We start from the raw sequence: 22,106 nt of genomic DNA on the forward strand, positions 1-22,106 counted from the left end.
GGTGCTACACCAAAACCAGGAAGTATATCTTGTTTTATTTAAGAATTGCAGAATTAGTAAAAAATGATGAGAGGAAATTTCAGGCAAACCTAAAGTGAGAACATATCTACAGTATGTCATCCTTTACATGACCGGAGTACAAAGTTTGATTTGTGCCCAATTTAGATCTGGATCTCACATTGCTGAGGTAAATTGGAAGCATTTTATATTTCAATGTGGATTATATCGTGATTTAAGATATTTTTATACACATTGTCACCTGATATGTGATGGGTGCAGGCTTCTATATGTGTTTTCCAACAACTGATTTTACTTTGGCATTTGGAGCACTTTTTAGTGATAGCCATCCACCAATTGTTGTTTCAGGTATTTGATATTCTATTCTTTTGTGTTGTTTTGTTTGAAACAGTGTTATGTAGTTGATAGAACAATCGTACGCAGCTTTTCTCAGTATCCACATATCATTCATCTATCACCTGTTCATATTGCCGCAATATTTTGGTAAGTTCAATGTTACTTAGATACCTGCCCTGTTAGCATAGTTTAGAAAAGCCAACTTTGGGCTTCAAACCGGCTCCAATGCAAACAAGTTTGAAAATGATCTGGAGTTAGAAAGAAGTGAGGTTACCAGACCTCTGTAGCCTGCTCCTAATCTCTGCTGGACGCTAGCAGCTGCAGGCTACATTAGCTGCTACTAGCATAGCACACCCAAATCTTTGTGACTGAACCGTTGGTGGTTGAGTTGCATTGTGGGTAATATAGGCTCCAGGTTTTGCGTGGAAGAAAAAAGACGATATTTCATCCTCTCTTTCTCATTTTTGTTGGTAGCTTGTCTTTGTGCTAGCAGTTAGCAAAGCCAAGAAGCTGCCTGTTCACATCTTGTAAGCGTATGCTTTGTGCTAACAATATATATATGCTTTTTTTCATGCTTTATAACATAACAGCTTCTTTACAAACTAGAAATTACATTGTAAATACATTACATTTTTTTAATGGATTAAGATGATACCAGACACAGGTTTGGGTCAAATAATTCCGACCTTGTGTCAATCTCAAGTATTTCCACAATACAATATAAATCATGTTTACACCAGACGCATTTAAACCATGTTTTTGAGTTGTCAGTCTACACCTGGCATTTCACAGCTTGTGCTTGCTTCACTTGTGCGTCATGCATGCAACTCAAAGCTTATTTTTATGCTTCAGGTCTGCTTTCTTTTGATTTATGGCCGTACCTACTGTACGCCGACTGTGTCTTCAGCTGTGAGCGTTGTTAAAATAAGTTTGAGTGAATTATTATGAAAAAATCGAGGCAGGAAGAGACGGGACACCTGCCTCGCTTCCTGCAGGAGTCCTCACTTTTTCTTTCATTTAATATGGGGAATTATTTCCACAGAATGTTACTGATATTATTTGATCAGTTGTACATTCATAGCTGTGTGACCTGTTCCCCTTCTGTGAGCTCATTAGTTTGTACAATGATTTCTGAGCAGGTGTATAAAACCTGGCACAGCACCAGATGTATCTCACACTGCAGGCAACCCATTGCACTGTCTGGCTCGCCAGTCGCCACACTATGCAACTACATCTTCCTCCGGCAGTTTTACATCGTCAGATAGAATTAAACTCAAAATGAGGGCTATGTTTACGAGGATTTATTCATAATGTGCACGTAGGTCAGGAGAATGAATGATTTTAGAATCTTTGATCAGAGTAATTGATACAGAAACTTGGCGAGCGGATAAAGGAAGCTGTTAACACCGTTTTATCTGGGGTGTAACTCTACTCAGATGAACCTGAGGTTTGTGGCGAGACCATTCAGTATGTCACTTCATTGTCTGCAGCCTCGCCAGTGGATATAGCTCAACCCTGGATATTACAAGATACTTATCAGCTTCGTCTCGCGGAGTGGAAAGCAAATGGAGGGATCCACACAAAGACTGTTTCTCTCTCTATCTCTGAGAATCCTAATTGTCTGGTTTTCTCATGTAGCTAACGAGTGTTACTGCTTTTCATCCACAGTCACCCACCCCCGAAACTCTTTCTCTCTCTCGTTTCCTGGCATCGTTCCGCTCTGGAAGCTAACCTGCCTTGGCTCTGCCTCTGTCGTCCTCTTGGCATAGGACAGTCCTCATATCTTGGTTAGAAATGAAACACAGGAACTTCAAATGATGATTATGTTACAACTTGATGGCATCTTAGTAGACCACAATTCTTGAATAATAACATCCATTACTCCAAATTAGATTGAACTGAGTTATGAGGCTCCATCGTTGGCCTATTGATGATTTAAATCAACAACTCGTCCAGGTGTGTTCTCACTCTGATCGGCTTTACATCTCAGATCTTCAGGTGGGACCACTGAACATCTATTGGTCGCCTTTTGTCCGCTGGTGAGAATTCTTTGCTTAAACGTCTGAGAAGTTCGTCGGTGACTTCCAAAACAAGTGTGTGCCGTGTAATTGTTCCTGAGATTACTTCTATGAGTATTTTTAGACCTGCCATGTTGTGATAATGGTCTGGTTAGGTTCAGCTCTCTAAAACTATTTGGATAAGATGAGGAAAATCTGAAGATGACTGTTGGTAGGAGATGGGATACAAACTCTTATGTCACAGTCACACACCTGGCATCCTGGTTGTTGGTTGGTTGTGTTGCAGCCGTATAAAAATGTCAGGCTACTTATGACTAGGAGTACAACAGATCACAAAACTCACGGTTCAGATCATTTTTCAGATCAGCAAAAAAAAAAAAAAAAAGGGAGACATATAACTTTGCTTTCCATTTATTCTGTACTGTATGGAACTTTTGCCCATGGTCTTAAATGAAAACAACATTCAAGATGTCCAGTGTTGAAATAAAATCTTAAAATACATACAATATTCAATACTCAGCTGTTAAATTGAAGTGCAATATGAGGCATGAACCGCCTGTGTCCACATCATCAAAACTTGATGATAACTTATAAACATAATCATGTCTTGTCCTGCAGCTTAGCTTGTTGTACGAGCCACCAAACAAACATTCATTGCGAACGTCATTTAACAGCTAGATAGCCAATTAGCTGCTCAGCTGCAGCGTATTAAACAGCGTGTAAACATACCTGCTGATGTTACTTTGGACCCGTTAGATGCTGTTTAGGTCGTTGCTATTAAAAATCCCTGTTAGTGACACACTGTCTGTTCATGACTAGCAGCTACAACAGTTTGTTTACTTTGTCTTCAATGAGACATTAAATTTTGCAGTGAATCTGTGGTTCACATGCATGCCGCATGAACAGATCACGGATCAACCACACTCCGTTACACCACTGCTTATAACAGACATTTAAACATACAATCAGGGTGTGAACTACAGGGGAGCCTGAAGGAGCGAGCTTAATAGGACATGAGTTCCCCTGAAAACATGATTTGTGCAATTTTTAGGGGTCTCTAAAATATTGACAATATGCTCTTTTTGCCATGCATTTCTATTTTTCTGTATAATCATCATCATGGATCATGTGCAAATTAGGCTATTATTGATATATGATTTATGCATGAAGCTGATTCATCACTAATCCACTTTAATTAAGATACCGGCATGCATGCTATTCCTGCCATCACCACTGAAGCGTGGCGGCGCAATATCATAAACCTAACTCACTTTAACTCAAAGATCAGAAAAAAACAAACTGCCTTAGTCCCATTTAGTACGTGTATTACTCCACATTTTTCCAAATTGCCATTACTCATTTCTCTTTGTCAGCATATAAATGTCAAAAAGAAAAAAAAAGTGAGCTCCCCTGAAAGCCATGACGTAGTTTGCACTCAGCTCACAGAACTAAGCAATTTAAATTGTATGAGCAAGCAACCAATTTAGTCTTGTGATATCTTGTCATCACTCAGTGTAGACGTGCATTTTGCTGAAATGTTCTTTTAGTTGAACAATATTTTCCCACTAAATGGCAGCATTTTGCAGCAGCCTATGAGGGCTATTTGATGTTATATAGTCGATGTGTTGAGAGATGTGCAGCATGTTCAGTGCATGTCTGGGTTGTTCAGTCTCTTTTTGATTTTTGATGAGTTTTCCAAGTAAGAGAAACTGCATCTTTCTTCCTCTACAGTGTTTTCTCCTTGTTCCTTGGTTGGATTCTGTTCTCATTGCTAATTCATCTACAGTTCTCTTGCTACAGCAGTGACATAGTTAGCATTATATATGGCATTGTGGCACCATAATTTGGTGTTTGATGTTATTATTCTCAATAGACAAACAAAGCAAAAGTGAATTTAACATCTGGCTCATGGATGTTTAAAACAGGATACATCTGAGACCCTAAGACTCCTGAAATAAAGAGCCACAGCTGCAGGCTTTAAAACCAAGAGAAGATATTTGTGCATCATCAGAATCTGTTCAACTTAAACCACCACATCCAGGCTCCATTTTCATTATCAGTAAGTGCAGAGTTTGTCTGTAACAAAATGTGTGTTTGCCCCCAGCTTGCTGAAACACGGAGATGAGTGCTTTGAACCTGGAGCCTGCCCTTGTCTGTGGAAAGGAAAGGAGTACTACCCCGGCGACAGAGTCTCCTCCCCCTGCCACCAGTGGTACGTTCACATGTTCCAGCGTCTGATATTGCACGTATAAAATCACATCAAGCTTTCACAGAAGACTTTAAGTTGAATGTCTGGTGTTTCCACATGTTGACGGTACTTTATACATTCCTTTTTCTTCCTTACTTCGGTGGGTTTTCATCAGCTTTTCCATGGCATACAAATTTGTATTGCCTTCAACAGGCATCCTCCAACAATATCTGTCAGAATTAAGACAAATCTCCAACAATGTCGCTAATTTATCAAAGTCAGATTTTGCCTGAAAGCGATGAATCCTGAGATTGTCAGAGCAGCAAAAGTGGCCACCTGATATCCATAATTCTCTGTTATCACGGGGCAGAAAAAGGCTCGGAAAACAGAGCGGGCCCTTGTATGACTCTTTGATTCCCTCGGCTTCAGGCTGTTCATCGCCGGTGAAAGGAAACACTCTCCCAGTGATCTCAGTCTTTCTCCCATCCTTCAATTTCTTCTTCAAGCCACAGCCAGGGAAGAAGATGTAGATGACAGCCTAATAGTGCAATGAGCAGTGATTCAACCTTTTGACAATTAACTGACCACTTTTCTGCTTGCTGTAAAACCTGAGGCTCTCCACAAAAGGAGGCCATTAGATGTGAAAAAATGTCCTTGCACTAAGTGGGAACAAGTTGATGCTGAATCACTGAAGCTTCGCTGTCTTTGTAGTGTTTGCCAGCATGGGACGTTCCAGTGTGTGTTTCATCCGTGTCCATCCATGTGCACGGCTTATGGTGATCGCCACTACAGGACGTTTGATGGCCTCCTGTTTGACTACGTTGGTGCATGCAAAGTCTATCTTATAAAGGTACTGGGAATATTTAACCAAAACTGTGGTTTAGCATACTTTAACTTAACTTTAACTTAACTAAAAGAGTGCTGGGGGTAAACACCTCTCAAAAAACTTATACAGATGCTCGAGCAAAAAACAAACTGAAGGCCAAAATCAGACACAAGATCTGCACACTGCACCGATAGCCCCGACAAATTTAATAGAGCAATGTTTCAGACTAACAGAATCTTCTTCATTGTCAAACAGGTAACACAAAGCTGAACAAACAATAGACACATTCATCTCTCGGGTGATTGTAATCTGCAAGATTGAGAGTCAATCTGCTCTCAGACTGAACCGATCAGATCAGAGCTGGATAACGCTCTCTGATACTCCCATTAAAGGACAAGACACGCTGCTGAATAAAGGGCAACAATAGAAAAGCATTGAGCAAAATATACAAAAAAATACATCAAAAATTCAGCGTAAAGCATGAATCACAAAAACCATCCTAAGAAGAAACAATTATCACGAAGACCACTAATTGAAAAAAAAAATACAGTTTTTGTTTTTGGGGTGGAGAGTTTAATCAGTTTTTATTGAAAACAATTTTTCACAGCAGTTTCTAGTTAGCAAGATCCTCTTGTGACAATGACAGCTCAGAAAATTATTGTGGTAATTAAGTGAGGAGAAACATAACATACAGTGAGCAATGCCTCCAGAGTTCCTTTAAAGGTAAATTCTGGTATTTTTTGATTTTTGATTTTCTGGAATCAGTCTGGTATTGAGTGAGATGGCTTCAGCTGGTAATCCTTGGGGGCAATTGCGCCCGTCAAAGTACGTCCACTAAAAGTGCTTGTTTTAGCCACTGACAGGCTCACGTTGTTATTATAAGTGTCTGACAATGAAAGTAAACACAGGAACTAGCCACCCGTTGCAGCATTATGGCTAACTACATAGAGATCTATATCTAACCAAACCACCTGCATATTCATCCGTGCACGCCGGTTTGTTTACATGTATGAGGGTGACTGTCATCATGGTTGGACTGTAAGGAAACTAGAAAGTTAGCCATAATGCTACTATGGGTGGCTGGTTCCTGTTTATTTTCATTGTCAGACACTTATAATAACAAGCACATTGACGTTCGCAATTGTCCCCCAAGGATTACATTGCACCTGTTTTGCGGCTGCCAGCTGAGGCGCTCTCAAACAGTACTGAACCAATTCCAAAGCATTTTATCCCCATTAGTCACTCAAAATGATGGGAAAATAGGGTCCAGGTTGAAAATGCTAGAATTTCCCTTTAAGTAAGTAAATAAAAATGAAAAAGTTAAGAGTTTTTTAAATCCAGTTTTCTCCTGGCTTTATGTGTTATTGATTTTTCCCTCATTTTTAAATAAAAAATGCATTAACTGAATGTTTACTGTGATAGATTACCCATCTCAAGCAAGTTTCAATACTGATTTCATACATTACTGAAACCAGTGGAAAATCAATCTAAATAACAAAATGGTCCCCAGCAAAAGTAAGACGTAACTGATTTGTCGGCTGTTTGTTGTTACTGAACTTAAAAAAAAAAACATTTTTATGGATCTTTACAATAGAGTGCACCAACAGTATAAACTCATTTCTTAAGTTATTAATACCACAAGCAACAAAGTGGAAATTTATGGTCATATCTTTAAAAAAAACTGTGATAAACTGAAGACAAAGTCACGACCATAAAAAAAGACTTTTACTCTGAAGTAAGTTAAAAACGCTGCTATTAAGTTAAAGGATGGGTTCACAATTTCTCAAGTGTGTCTTATGAACATTGAAACATGTTTTTCTTGCTGTAATCATTCCTCCTGTTCATACTGACCATTAGAAGATCCCTTCATAATGCACTTACAATGGAAGTGATGGAGGACAAAATCCACAGTCCTCCTTCTGTGCAAAAATGTATTTAAAAGTTCATCTGAAGCTAATATGAAGCGTCAGCGTCCAAATGAGTCAAATCAAGTAGATATTTTTCAACTTTGCCAAAGTCCCTCTTTTTGTTACTATACTTCCACCGCAGCTCAACAGGGAAACACTGTCCGAGGAAACACAAAGAGGGAATTTGATGCTAAAAAGACTGTAAATATGTCAGATATCCACTTGATATGACTAACTCAGACTGCTGAAGCCTCATATGAGCTTCACATCAACTTTTAAATGACTGTGTGGACACACTGTGGATTTTGGCCTCCATCACTTACATTGAAAGCACATTTGAAGGGGATCTTTTAGTCAGTATGAACAGGAGGAATGATTACAGCGAGGAAAAACCTCTTTCACTGTTCATATGGACACCTGACTGTTGTTTTAAGACACACTTGAAAAATTGAGAACTTATCCTTTAAGTTATGTTAGATTCAGTGTCAACAGCACGTGTTTTCTCTCCTCCACAGAGCAGCGCTGATGTGATGCTCAGTGTAATGGCTGAGAACGTCGACTGTTTCGACAGCGGAGTCATCTGCAGGAAATCACTGCTGATCAATATCGGAAGATCCTTCATAGCGTTCGATGATGACACTGGGAAGCCAGTAAGAGTCACTTTTTAGTACATTCTCTAGATTCATTTAATAATCATACCAGCAGCACACTGGCAACATAATCTTATAAAATGAATATTGAAATTATTCTCCCCATGTAGAACCCATCCAGTGTAGTCGACAGGAAGCAGAGGATGTTCATCTGGCCGGCTGGATACTTCACAGTGGTTCATTTCCCGGAGGAAGATGTCACCGTCCTCTGGGACCGTAAGACCACCGTCCACATCCAGGTTGGACCTCGCTGGCAGGTAGGATTATTGACCACTGCCTTTAACTGACTGACTGGATTGTTATGATGGCTGTCAGTGAAATGTTAAATTAAACGATGTTGGTGATGTGTTCAGGGGAAGCTGAGCGGGCTGTGTGGGAACTTTGACTTGAAGACAGTGAATGAGATGCGGACACCCGACAACATCGACTCCCCAACTCCACAGGAGTTTGGAAACAGCTGGACCGCAACAGAGGTGAGTGACACATCACCTGCATCATCATCATCAACCCTGTGAGGCCTTTTAATCAGTCGCTTGTTGTTTGTTTTCAACACATTCATCATTTATTCATTTAGTTTAAGCCCTGACTTCTTAACCTCCAATAAAAGTTGTAATTGAACACATCTGTGTGTGTGTGTGTGTGTGTGTTTGTTCAGTGTGTGAACAGTCCAGATATCAGACACCCCTGCAGCCTCAGTCCGCTCAGGGAGCCCTTTGCAAAGCGGCAGTGTGCCGTTCTGCTCAGTGAAGTCTTCCAGGCCTGCCACCCAGTGGTGAGTAACGGTACAACAACAACTCTACTCAGTCTGATTGCAAACAGATTATCTTTTAAAGTTAATAAATTACTTTTAACCTAATATAACCCAGATTGGTGGTTTTTGCATCTTTTTGTCTTGAATGAAACACTCACTCCATGTTATTTGCAGTTACCTCATAAAGGACAATATTTTTTAGATAATCAATATTTTAGGTAAATTAAATAAATCCACAGATAAATAAATAGATAATATAAAGTAAATAGGTTAGATAGATTTTCATTGGAATATCAGTTTAAAAGTCCTTTCTGATTAATTTTGACCTTCAAGGTTTGTGTAAGAATGGAGAACTTTTATACTAAATGATTGTTTCATTCTTAGTGAATGCTGAACAGTGTTTGTTTTTCTTTGTGCTCAGGTGGACGTTACCTGGTTCTACATGAACTGCCTGGCGGACACGTGCGCCTGCAGCCGAGGAGGCGACTGCGAGTGTTTCTGCACCAGCGTGGCGGCGTACGCCCAACGCTGCTGCCACCAGGGCGTTCCTGTCGACTGGCGCTCCCCTTCTCTGTGCCGTAAGTCAGAAAGAAAGGAGTGAAAAACCTTCAGTATTTCTTAAATCTCTGTTTCGAGAGATAAATCTGAAGCCGATAACCTATAACACCAATTAAACATTCATCATTAATAAACCCATTAGTCACAGCTCATAAACCCTCAAAGTGGTGTACAGATATGAAATACCAAAGTATCCCAGAGCTCATTGTCCTTGTCCTGTCATTTTGTCTTTCCTTTACTATATGTTTTACTTTGTCTATGACTATTCTCTGCTGACTGGTGAACTCTTCTGTTCAATTTGTGCGTTTCTTATTGTAACTTTTTTCTCTGTGTTTTGATAAATCACATTTTATATATTGGTTTAGTTTTTGTTTCTTTTATAAGTTGTTGGGAGGTCTATTGACTAAGCTTGTGGCTAGAAAATGGTACCTATTTGTCTTAAATATGAAGCATTTTGTAACTTCTATTACAACCATCACTATTGTTATTAACTGTCTCTCTTCGTCTCTCTGCAGCCTATGATTGTGAATTCTACAACAAAGGTACGACTGTCTCTCCACTGACCTAAAAGCTACAAGACAAACTACATCACACACTCAAACACCAACGTCTATACTTACTGAGTTTAGATATATAAATGATGTGCACAGCGCTTACAAGGTATTGATAAAATATCCTGAGCTGAGTGTTGATGTGATGTCAGAGGGATTTGGGCGAAGATTTATTCATCAAAACATCAACGGTATTTTTTTCTGCAAGCATGATTTAATACCACTGTGAGATATAATATTGGTGCAGCAAGAACATCTGTGATTAGTCAATGGGTTGTTATTGTTGATTGATTATTTATTAGTGTGTAATGACAGTGGGAAATGTTGTAGTGAGTAGTTATGGGAGATAGTTAAAAAGTTATAGGAGTGTGTCCAGGAATGGAAACTGGAGACATTTGGACTCAATTACTGAAATTTAAAGGACACTACTCGTGTTTTTACAAGTTTAAGCTACTTCCTTGGATGTTTGTGTTTGTGGCAGCCAATAGTTTTCAACTAAAATGCATTACCTGGTAATTGTGTGGTGTAGCGTGTTGTTCAAGTGCAGATTAACTTAAAAGGTGTGTACTTCACACCACCATGTGATGATGGTGTAATAGATAATAATGCAGATTTTCGTGGAAAATTAAACAAAAGTCTCAATCCAGGCTTCTGAGTTGAAGACTCCTTAATCACATGCCTCTGGGATGCATTGTGTCACTGCAAACTTCGTAGAATAAATGCATCATCAGTAACTCATATCGCATATTTGTGTCTGCCTGCGACCAGTGTAACTCCATGTCACTCTCACTTCCCTTTCTTTAACATTGACGCCTTAGATTCGGGGTCATTGTGTGTTTCAGATGTATTTCGAAATTTGCGACTCTCCCTTCACAACCCACAAGACGCACATTTACACAAGACAATTATTGCATAAAAAGGTCATAGATCATAAAATCTGCGATTGAATGACTTATTTCAGTCTAACAACAATGTTCACTGTGATAGATTACACATCTCAAGAGTCAAGAGTCTGCTAACTGATTTTCACATGATACATGACATGAATGGAAACCACTAGCTTCTTATAGTTGCAGGAAAAATACATCCAAAATTCAAAACTGAGCGGTAACGGTTTGCACAATGGTTATTTGTGATGTAAAGTATATGGGATTTGTTGCATATGAGCTAAAACTGCATTACTACTCTGTAACAGTAATCTCTGCTGAACTAACATGGCCTCCTGTCTGCAGTTCTTGGTAAAGGCCCCTTCAGGTTGATCCCCTTCAGGGATCGGACATCGCTGTTGGCAGCTGCCAGGTCCGGCGGCTCCGTGTTTGTGCAGCGGGGAAACATCACCACCGCAGCTGGCTTCCTCTCGCAGTTCATGATGACGCCGGGCCTCAGCAGAGCCCGACCTCACGGTGAGTTTGTTTTATTCGAACTGCAGGGTTCAACTTAATTTACAGAGCAGGAGTCATTTCAATGCAAGAACTTTCCTCTGTGCAGCACTGTCCCTCCTCTCTCTGCAGTCTTCTCCTCCAATTTTGCTTTGGAGAAGATTTTATTTTATGTTTTTCAGCTGCCAGAAGTCACAACTTTTATCTGATAATTAGATAATGTAAAGAAAATGCAAAAAATGTCCTTAAAAGTTTTATAGTGAATGGCCTTGAAAGTTTGGAACCTAAAATCAGGTTCAGGTAATGAATGAATCTCTCCCTGAGATCATTAACACATCAATTGTGTTACTGGATTTCATCAGTATTTCTTGATTGACAAGATCAGTAAAAAAAACAAGTACAAAAACTGTTTTATTTAACCCCAAACATGTCAATTATTGATTCTTTAAATAACTGCAAATCAAGAATATTTCTTATTCAGATGTATCACAAAGGAGTTTAACATCATGCAAAAGACTTCATTCTTCTCAGTCTTGTGGTAGTAATATTACTCTCTATATGAATATTTATCAGAGATCTTTCTTTCCTCTTAAGAATTTATATTCTAGCGAAGGCCCACATGGAAAGAAGCACAGCTAATTGAGAATTCATATTTAAAAAGAGCTGTATGCATGAATTTCCCGAAACAAGACCTCTGCAATCATGGAAATGTCCCTGAATTTAATGTCTAAGTGAGTGTGGGAACCCTGTGGTTAGTTGAGAGGCTTCATAGTTTTATTTTACACTCATTTAGTGTCACTGTGGAAAAACAAAGTGTATGCATTACTAATGCAGGATACAATGGAAGCGGTATCAGTGCATGAAAGAGAACGTCTGTAGTGGAGTTTGGGAAAGTTTGATCATTGTGTAGATACCAGTGATATGTTTTCCTGTAAGCAGAATACAAAAGGCTGCTGAATAAAAAAAGAGTCACACAAGACTCACAAAAGTAGTTTGACTCCTACAACTTGACTGTATCCCTAATGGACTGTGAGAAATCAGTGTCTTAAGGAATCTCTTTAACCACAAGTTATCATATCTTAATGACAAAATAGGCTCTTTCCTTTTAAAATTGCCCAAATGAGCGTTTGAAAAACACTTCATATCAGAGTTTTCTGATCTTCCACCTCTATGGCTGAGGTCTGGTTACGTTTAAGCAATTAAAACTACTTGTCTCCAGTGTCAAAGTCACACACTTCGTACATCCAACCATCCATCCAACATCTTCTTGTGTCGGTATAACATCGTTATGCTTCTTCCGTAATTGCAACCAAGAGAGGACACGCATCATTCCCATGATTGCAAGTGGTTGCTTGAAGAAAACACAATATATAGGATGTTTTAATGCAGTATTAATAGTTTTTTTTGGCTACTTGCAGGCAGTGGAAAAAGCTGAAAACATCAACAACTTATAAGTTGTGATGGCCTATCTAGCTGCAGGGAGTAACATTGTTTTGGTCTCCACCAACTCCTGCGAAAAATATCAGACCTTCCAGCTAGTGGTGAACTTTGTCTGTCTGCCGTTGTGTCCGTTGGTGCTGTGCAGGTAATGCACAGCGGATTTATCAGCTGCCTTCTGCGGCTCAAAACCAAGTTAATGAAAGAAGTGAGACTGAACCAAAAGAGTAAAGTTTCCAAACAAAGACAAAGAGCTGAAAGACACTAAAACACTCCATAGAGCTGAGGGGAACTGTCACATCACACACAATCATTTGATAAATTGTTAATGTACAAATTTTGATAGATGCAGCTTTATGTGTAAAACATGACCGATGTCTCCAATGTTAAAACGTTTAGTGGTTCTGTGGATCCATATGTGTCTGCAGCAGAGCCTCTTATAGATGTGAACAGTAATCATTAAATTCTTTACTTGATCTGGACCTCAGTAGTGAAATGTATAATAAGAAATTATTAGCTTGTGTGTAAAAGTACATAATGGTCAAGAGGATTTTTAAAAATGTCAGTTAGCATTGATGATTTCCATAATGTAACAGAGAGCTGCCTTCCTGTGATTTTGTGAAAAAAACATTTTTGTCTGATCGACTGTGTATCGTGGAGGCCAGTCAATATTGAAAAATCATTGAAAAGTACTTGAATTTGATGTCCAGGTAATTTCCATGAAAATATCAGGCGTTGACATCTGGCTCCTCACTGCATCATACAGCAGATTCATTCTGTCCTCTTCCTGTTCGATGGCTTCTCCTCCTCCAGTTAATCACAGAATCAGAGAGTTTCAGAGTTTCTTCCCGCTCCGACTGAAACTCAGCCTGCCGGCGATCTCCTCTTCCACTATTTCCTCTGCGTTTGACATTATTTTGAATGATTTGTGCGTCCCAGTGAAAACATTGACGTGGGAGATGGACGGCACAGTGGCAGACGGGTGCAAGGATCAGATTGCCAAATGCTAATATAGCAACCTGAGCTACAAGTCGAGGCGAAGGCCGGTCAGCAAGCCAAGACTGGAACAAGCTGGTCGGTTTAGTGTATCTGAGATGTGATATCTGCTGCATTCAGGCTCATTCTCATAACAAATGAAACTACAGTTTATACTATTAAGTCTAATATAACATTTTTGCTTCATTGTTTTCTGAGAGTTACCAGAAGAGAGCACACGGACATTTAATGCACCATTTCCATTAAAATTAAATCAATCTGGGAATTCTGTGGGGTTGATGGTTTGATCCCAGCTCCTCCTGTCCATTTGTTTTTGAGCTCAATCAGTTCTGTTACAATCTGTATTATCAGTAATGGAGTGTGTGTGTTTGGGTGAAAACATATTAAATATCTCAGTAGCCGTCTTCTGAATGCTTCCCTGCTTTCTCTGCACAGACACATCACGGGTTTCCTTTGAGGCCGCGGACAGACCCAACTACTTCCTGTATGCAAGCCCCAGCGGCCAGGTGAGGCTGGCCAAGTGGGAGGAGAGCGAGGCATTCTGGGACGGAGCCACCTTCGTGCTCCACAGGGACACCTGGATCTCCGGCTACGACTCGCTGGAGTCCCACGCCAAGCCGGGCTTCTTCATGCACGCCACGCTGCCCCGCCTCCACCTGCTCAAATACCGACACACCGACAGCTTCCGCAAGGCCACTCTGTTCAGACTGACAGGTCAGCAACACTGATATGACCAATGTGCAGTGAACACATCACACACTGCTGTTACTGGATTCCTGAGGATTCCCTCACACTGAAAGACGCAGTGTGTTGTCATGATAGCAGAGCTGCCAGTCACCCATAAAAATCTGATTCAACAGCGAAACAGATTAAAGTAAAACTGGATTTAAATTCATTTTTAAATTCATCTAAAACATTCAGCCTTTCCAAATGTCTTCTGCAGCCTCAGTAGGAACTGTTTGCTTCCTTTACGCAGAAATATTTTCAGAATTGATCAGCTTAACACCAAGAGAAAAGAAAAACAACACAATAAAATCTCATAATTACAAAATAAAGGTTGTGTGATTAAATAAGAGAGGAGATGATCTTATCATTTATACATTTGCTCAGGTATCTTTAAGGAAAATTCATGCAACTTGGATCTTGTTTTCATAGTTTTGTCCTCCACTTATTACACTTTTATAATTCATAGATTTCTCTCTTGCATTAAAGAAGTCATCATTTTGATGAAGTCAGTTTTTATTTATATACTGTAACCCAATATCACAAATCCCAAGTGTACCTCAGGGGACTTTACAATCTGCACTGCAGCATACAACATCGTCTATGCTTAGACCCTTGATTCGAATAAGGAAAAACTCCCTAAAAAACCCCTTAACAGGGAAAAATATGGAAGAATTCTCAGGAGGAGCAACAGAGGAGGGATCCGTCTTCCAGGACGGACAGATGTGTGATAGATTTTGTGTGTACAGAATAGACCAGATAGAAAAATGACAGTGTGGAAAAACAGTATGACAAAATGATAGATAGTTTGATAACATACGTATATGAAGAGTCTGTTCAAGTTATCATAAAGAGAAAATGTTTACAATTGTTTTTTTCTTTGGTGAATTCAACATACATCTGTATCACATTTTATTAATTGGCAAAGCTGGAGTTTTACCTGATGAGAGTTAGAGATATTGTCATTAAAAAGGCATGTTGAAGGTTCCACATTATATTTTTAACTTCACTCAGCCATCAATAAGGATCCAGGAGGTTCAGCTGGTCGTCAGCGCTCCTCTCCAGGGTCAAAGGTCAGCACTTGTCTGCCTGCATACTCAGCTTAGAGAGCAGCCAGGATGATCGCTGCTGCTAAAAATAAGAGAGCATTTGTTTTAGTTAATGGAAAAGGCATAGCAGCCAATAGCGGATTGAATTTCTTGCTGACAGCAGTGAATGCTGTACGCGCTCGGAGCAGGAGATCGGAGACGTTAAGCAAACACTAATGGCTTTCTAAATTCATCACATAACTGTTCTATGAAAACATTTATGGACCATTTTTAGCCGGCCCATATTTGTAGTGTTATATACTTGTTTTGTAACCACATCAAATTTTCCTGCAGATTGAGGGCCATCAAGATGATTTCTCTGCTTACTGTATGAGCCGTTTCATTGAGACTGTAAAGTATATTTTAAGTGTTGACACCAATGCAAGATGAACAACAACTGTAAAATGTGAATAAATTTCCATTTGATGTACTAATGCAACCATTAAAACTTAATGAGAGGTTTGGATTCACCTGACCTGCTTTCATTTTACCAGATCAAATCAAATTCTAACGTATATATTTCAGTATCATGCAGTGTTATGCTTCTTGGTGCACAGCAGTAACACATAGCTACACCTGGTTCTGAGAGAGAGTTTTATACCTAACTCAAGGCCAATTTAGACAAGCATACAATGCTGTGGTCATGTGATGTTGAAGTGAAATTGTTAACTATTTGTGTGATTTTTATCAGGCCCCGGCCCGGACGTCCCGCCAGGTCCTCGGTGTCAGTGGAGGTACGACTCCTGCGTCACCCCCTGCTTCAAGACCTGCAGTGACCCGACAGCTGAAGCCTGCGTCACCATCCCACAGTGAGACCTTTGACCTTCTTAACACAAAGCTACTCTCTACTGGACATAGAGGAATACATCAGACCTTAAATTAAACATCAGATGTCATCCAGCTCTCATCTGGTTGGATCCTTGTGTTTGACTACAGCTACAGTCTGCAGAAACATATTTTCTGAAACTTTCATTTCAACTATGTTTTTTATTTAAAGTGAGCAATGCATCTGGAACCTCTGAACCTTGTAAAAAGGTTGTTTGTTTCATTACTCGAGTCAGAATTATTAGTTTCAGTAGTCAACACTGTATGGCATTTTCTTTCTGGTACACAGAGATGATGGAGGACTCGAGTGCACGACTCTGGAGACAGTTCAGTTGTGAGATCAAATGTCTTTACTCAGAAACAGGGTTCGGTACACAACAAGGCAGTCGGTCAGGCAACAATCCAGAAAAAGGGCTATGCAAAGACGAGGTCAAAAACACAAGCAGAGATCTAGAAAACCAGGAACAATAAACAGTAGAAAAATGCTGGAACGCTTGACACTAGGGATGAAAACAAACTGGCACAAGGAACTGGGAGCACACAGACTAAATACACAAAGGAGGCAGGTATAATTGGACACAGGTGAAACACATTAGGGCGGGGGCAGACGATCACAGGGGTGGGAAACAAACGAGGGTAGGAAGTAGGGATCTGAAAAGAGAAGAGAGGTGAGTAACACAAAATAAAACAGGAAGTCAAGCAACAAAAATGTGGAACAAAGAAAACATAACTTGAGACACTGGACGAGACATGACATACATGTTTTACTATTTTCTATTCTCTTCCTACCATAAATCTGTTACAATTTCAAAACAAAACAGAAAACACTGAAAACATGTGTAGCTGATGTTTAAGATGATTGAGGCTGAAGCTCATTCATAGCTAATGGCTTCTTGACGTGACAGAAACGAAGACATCTGCTGTATTTTTACATGGATATTACATGTTCAGACTAACAGAATGATGCTAATGGTAGATAAGACTAAACATCAAGTTTTACAGGTTTGTTTGGATAAGACAGTTTTCTGTGGGGTTCTTCATAGCTGTGTTTGGCTCTCTGTACAGAATTGAGGGCTGCCTTCCTGTCTGCCCTCCACACATGGTCCTGGATGAGGTCACCCACCGATGTGTTAATGTTGAAGACTGTGAGTATCCCCCTGACTGATTTCAGTGGTGTTCTGCTTCAGTGATTTCACCGATTTGTAATTAAACCAGGATGTTTTGTGGTGGGATTGTTGGAATAGGGAGGTTACACAATCAGCAAAACAATAAGAGTTAAAAAATGAATGAAGCAAAAAAACATTAATTTGAGGTTGGAAGACTCTTGCATGGAAATCCTTGCAGGCAAAAGTTGCAGACAAAACAATGCAAAACCAGCCAAACAGATAAAACAATACAGAGAACAAAATTAAAACCTGCAAATTAGCAAAAAAACAAACAGAAACAACAATGAATACAATAAAATTTTAGTCACCTTGATTTAGGCCAAAATCACACAGTTTACATTACTACTAACTAGCTGACTTACTTCTGCTAACTTCTGCATGTGTTCACAAATTTCAATCAATCAATGTCATCAGGAAAAGTCCAAGAACGTCCGAAACATGAACGGGTGCGTAGAATCTAGGAGACACTGAGCTGCATTTTAAGAGATTTCCAGTTACCTGTCTTAAACTTAAAGTTAAACATAAAGTCTTAAACTTTGAACAATCTACTTTTGTTTATAGAGTTTAAACTGTTTTTGATGTTATTACTTATACAGAGTACAACAAAGCTGCAACATACAGACAACTACTCAGTTAACAAAATCTCAGGCGATCATTGTGTGAAGTCATTTAACTATATTTTAGCAGTAATAGTAGGATTTCAGGAAACATTGTTGATTATCATATTATTTATGATATTTTTCCTACTATAATTGTAGCATAAAAAATTGATACTGGCACATCTCTACTGCTAACCCAAAGCATTCATAATCTAAGTCTGTCGAGCTCAGCCCTTCTCTAACACACTTTTTTTTGTTTGGGTTCAGGCATTAAGGTCCCAGTTGCTGTAAAGCCTGTAACACCATCCATTCCTCAGCTGACATCTGCAGCTGTCACCACCGCGACCATCACAAGCTCTGCTGCCTCCACCACACCTCCCAGCACCACCACCATCACCACCACCGCATCCTCCACCCCTCCACACACAGCTCCTACCGCTAAAATCACCACCACTGTTCCTGCCGTGAGCACACAAACAACTTCGTCTAAGGCACCACCCGCCCCTGACAAGGCAACCCAAACAGCCACCACTTCTTCTTCTGCAGCTCCTGAACTCTCCAGAACAGCAGCAACCCCACCTCCTCCAACAGCACCCCCTGCTGTCAGGCCAGAGGTGGTGGAGCTGCTGTCTACGGTCAAAGTGACTGAAGCCCATCCCACAGCTGTAACAGGTACAACAGATTGGACGACCAGTGCTTTAAGCTCCACTATCAGCCCCTTCAGCCCCAGCACGTCCAAGACGAGCAGTGCTCCCTTTGCCATCACTGCGCTGTTCTGGCTCATCTCCTCCACCAGGCCAACTGACTCCTTAAAGCCACACTTCACCACCACAGCCACGACCCTGCAGCCATCTACCACCACAGCACCAACCACAAGCTCCATCGAGGGGCCAACCACCATCACTACCCCTCCCCCTGTGGGCGTGCACCCAACTGATGAGATCACAAAGGCTACAACACCTTCAGCTGTGGTTATTCCAATTGTAACCGCTTCTAGTCCAGGCCCAGTTGAGGTCTCAGAGACTTCTACAGTTACAGACAGAACTACTGTTCCCAGAGCAACCACTACCACGGTGTACACAGACACCAGCACAAAGCCTGTAACAATGGAGAAAGTTCCTCCAACAACGACTACACCCATCCCTCCTGGTTTACCAAGCATATCCTCCACAACCACTTCCCCTCTCCCGACCTCACCTCCTGTTGAAACAGGAACTGTATCTCTGCCTACAGTCTCTTCAGCAAAGACTACAGAATCAGTCACACCAGTTGCACCTTTCACCACCAGTAAAACAACACAGCACATGAGTCCAGAGACAAGAATACCACCTGTAGCTGTGTTTACCACAGAGAGGATTGTGCACACCACCCCTACTGAACTGACAACCTCCACAACAACTGCTCCTGAGTTACCAACGTCAACCCCAATCCATGTTGCACTGACTACAACTGCACCGCCTGCTACCTCAGCTACTACAGACTGGCAAACAACAACAACAACAAAAGTGACTATACCTGAGTCCACTGCGTCTAAAATACCTACGGCTACCACAACAACGGCTGCACCTCCACCTCTGAAGATTACAGACACCACAATGCCTTCTACTGTGTCCACCTCCACAACCTATACTGAGAGGACCTCTTGGTCTGCCGCCATCCCAACAACAGCAAGAACCACTCCGACCACAACCTCAAGACCTCCAGAGGTTCCAGAAACTTCCACAGGTTCTCCTGCCACAACAAAACCAACTGTGCCACCAGTGTCCCTTACAGAAACTACTACTGTACCACTATCGACAACAGCAGAAAGCTCCACCCGTCCTGTGTCTACCACACGGACCTCCCAGCCGTGGCGACCACCCCATTGGGAGACCTCCTCCACCCCGGTCTACAGCCCCACAGCAAAGACTACACCAGAGCTCACTTCTGAAACTGTTATCCATGTGGTCAGTTCCACTAAAACTACTGAAGTGCCTCGCCTTCCAACAACAACAAAGCTGGTCATCACCTCTGCCACATCAGCTGCTGCCACAACCACCACTGCCACAACTACAGCGTCTCATGAAATCTCTTCTGCAGAATTTACAGTCACCACAACCAAGAAAGTAGTTACACCCCAGCCTCCACCTGTGCCTGGTGCTCCTGAGACACCGCTCACCACAATCCCTACAAGCGCTCCACCCAGCGTTGTCACCACCACGCTCAGACCTATCACCGTACAACCAATCACGGAGACAACAAGCCCAGTGACAGGCAGAGTGGAGATGTCAACAACAACAGCTACAACTACACCGCCTCCATCTTGGTCTCCGCTACTCACAACTACTTCTGCTGCAACTCCAAGACAAACAACTTTTGCAGAGAAAGTCACCACCCGGTTGGTGTCAACCGCAAGAGCTACACCTGCTCCAACAACTACCACCATCACACGGACAACCACCCTCAGGACGACACCCAGAGTTCCTGTCACAACAAGATTTACTCCCAGAATCACGTCGACTGAGAGGTCAACCATCCGGCCAGTCACGGCAAGGGTTACCATTGCAACAAGACCCCCAACAGTGGCTGTTAGATCAACCACTCTCGGCTCACCGACTGTCACACCAAGCCCCGGCACAACAACAGTGTCAGAAGTGCCATCTACAACCGTTGCAACATCTGCTGAGCCGGTCACTACAGTGAGCACGACTGAGCGTGCCAACACAACCATTGCAGCTCCCGGCACAACTACCACAACTGCCCCAGGTCGAGTGCCTGTTCCCACGCTAACGACAATCACAGTATCTACAGCTGTGCCAACAATGGCCACCAGAGAGTCAACCACATCTGAGAAAGCTGTGACAACCAAAGAGACTGAGGCATCACCATCCACATCCCAACCAGTGACTCCTCCACCTGATGTGCTGATCTCCTCCCAGCAGCCTGGTATCCTTACTCCCACTACAACTTCACTCCCAGCAGCCACATCAGTCCAAACTACCACTCCAGACACAAGGGGTTATACCAGTCCAGCGGCAACGACTCCTCCTTCACCAGCGTCTCCTTACACACCACTGGAAACGACCAGACACACAACAGAGGGCACAATGTCCATGGCTGTATCACCTACAAGGATATGCACAGTGGGTTCTGTTACTTTACATCTTCCTTTTAATCTCATAATTCATAATCAGTTACAGGACAGCTCTATAATTTAATAATATGTCCAAGTTCTATATGTTTCCCACCCATTTAATGTTAATTCTGACTACATGTACATTTATTTATGGACCAAAAAAAGCCACAAGGACAAAGAGATGTTTTGAAAGCTAAAATTTAAAATAAGAAAATATATACAGCAGCAGCCACTGTACAATGTCTCTTTCTTGTGTTTTTCTAGCTTTAGTGTAGCAGACATATTTATATATACTATTTCCTGCTTATGATTACCTCTGTGCTTTATTTTTCATTTCTGTGACTTCCAGTTTTTTTTTTCTTTCCCTCCAGCCTCCATATGCAGAGATCGTTGATGATTGCACTAAGTACATCTGCGTCAACAACCAGCTCGTCCTGTTCAACAAATCCCAAAGCTGCCCCTTCACCCCTGACCCGCCTAACTGCGGCCTGCTTGGCTTTGCCATACTGGTCAATGGAGACAAGTGCTGCCCTCAGTGGGACTGTCCATGTGAGGAAAACACACAAAAGATTTCACTACATTCTATGTATGAATTTCCAATCGTGTGCCAATTAAGATCAGAGAAAACCCTGTTCCAGTGTCAGACTCTGTTCATAAGCCTGTTTTAATTTGACTGGACTGAACAAGCTCTTGTTTTTAAAATTATGCAGACCGATGTTGTTTCCCAGAGAGGTATGGTTGTGTCAGCTTTTCATCGTCATCTCTCCTGTATGTTGCAGGTCGCTGCTCGGTGTTTCCGGACCTGAATGTGATCACGTTTGATGGGAACAGCATTGCCATCTACAAGGCTGCCTCTTACATAGTGACCCAGCTGCCCAATGAGACTGTCAGTGTCCTGGTTCAGGAGTGCCCTGCTGACTCTGAGTCACCAGTGAGTCAATATTACACTCACAGGGGTTCCTTTAGTGAGATGTG

The 22,106-nt window shown here is 41.3% G+C and overlaps 1 protein-coding gene across 1 annotated transcript in view; it reads left to right on the forward strand.

Moving 5' to 3' along the window:
- otog (otogelin) overlaps positions 1–22,106 on the forward strand; it is a 71,897-nt gene that overhangs the window by 31,758 nt on the left and 18,033 nt on the right. Inside the window, exons 21-35 of the mRNA XM_044356260.1 lie at positions 4,477–4,584; positions 5,272–5,410; positions 7,809–7,943; positions 8,054–8,200; positions 8,297–8,416; positions 8,599–8,715; positions 9,116–9,272; positions 9,768–9,794; positions 11,036–11,206; positions 14,051–14,329; positions 16,118–16,235; positions 17,317–17,396; positions 18,284–21,138; positions 21,503–21,680; positions 21,911–22,062. Of these exons, the coding sequence (XP_044212195.1) occupies positions 4,477–4,584; positions 5,272–5,410; positions 7,809–7,943; positions 8,054–8,200; positions 8,297–8,416; positions 8,599–8,715; positions 9,116–9,272; positions 9,768–9,794; positions 11,036–11,206; positions 14,051–14,329; positions 16,118–16,235; positions 17,317–17,396; positions 18,284–21,138; positions 21,503–21,680; positions 21,911–22,062 (4,783 nt within the window). The remainder of the gene's footprint in view (positions 1–4,476; positions 4,585–5,271; positions 5,411–7,808; positions 7,944–8,053; positions 8,201–8,296; positions 8,417–8,598; positions 8,716–9,115; positions 9,273–9,767; positions 9,795–11,035; positions 11,207–14,050; positions 14,330–16,117; positions 16,236–17,316; positions 17,397–18,283; positions 21,139–21,502; positions 21,681–21,910; positions 22,063–22,106) is intronic.

The sequence above is a fragment of the Thunnus albacares genome, chromosome 1, assembly GCF_914725855.1.
Source record: "Thunnus albacares chromosome 1, fThuAlb1.1, whole genome shotgun sequence".
NCBI lineage: Eukaryota > Metazoa > Chordata > Actinopteri > Scombriformes > Scombridae > Thunnus > Thunnus albacares.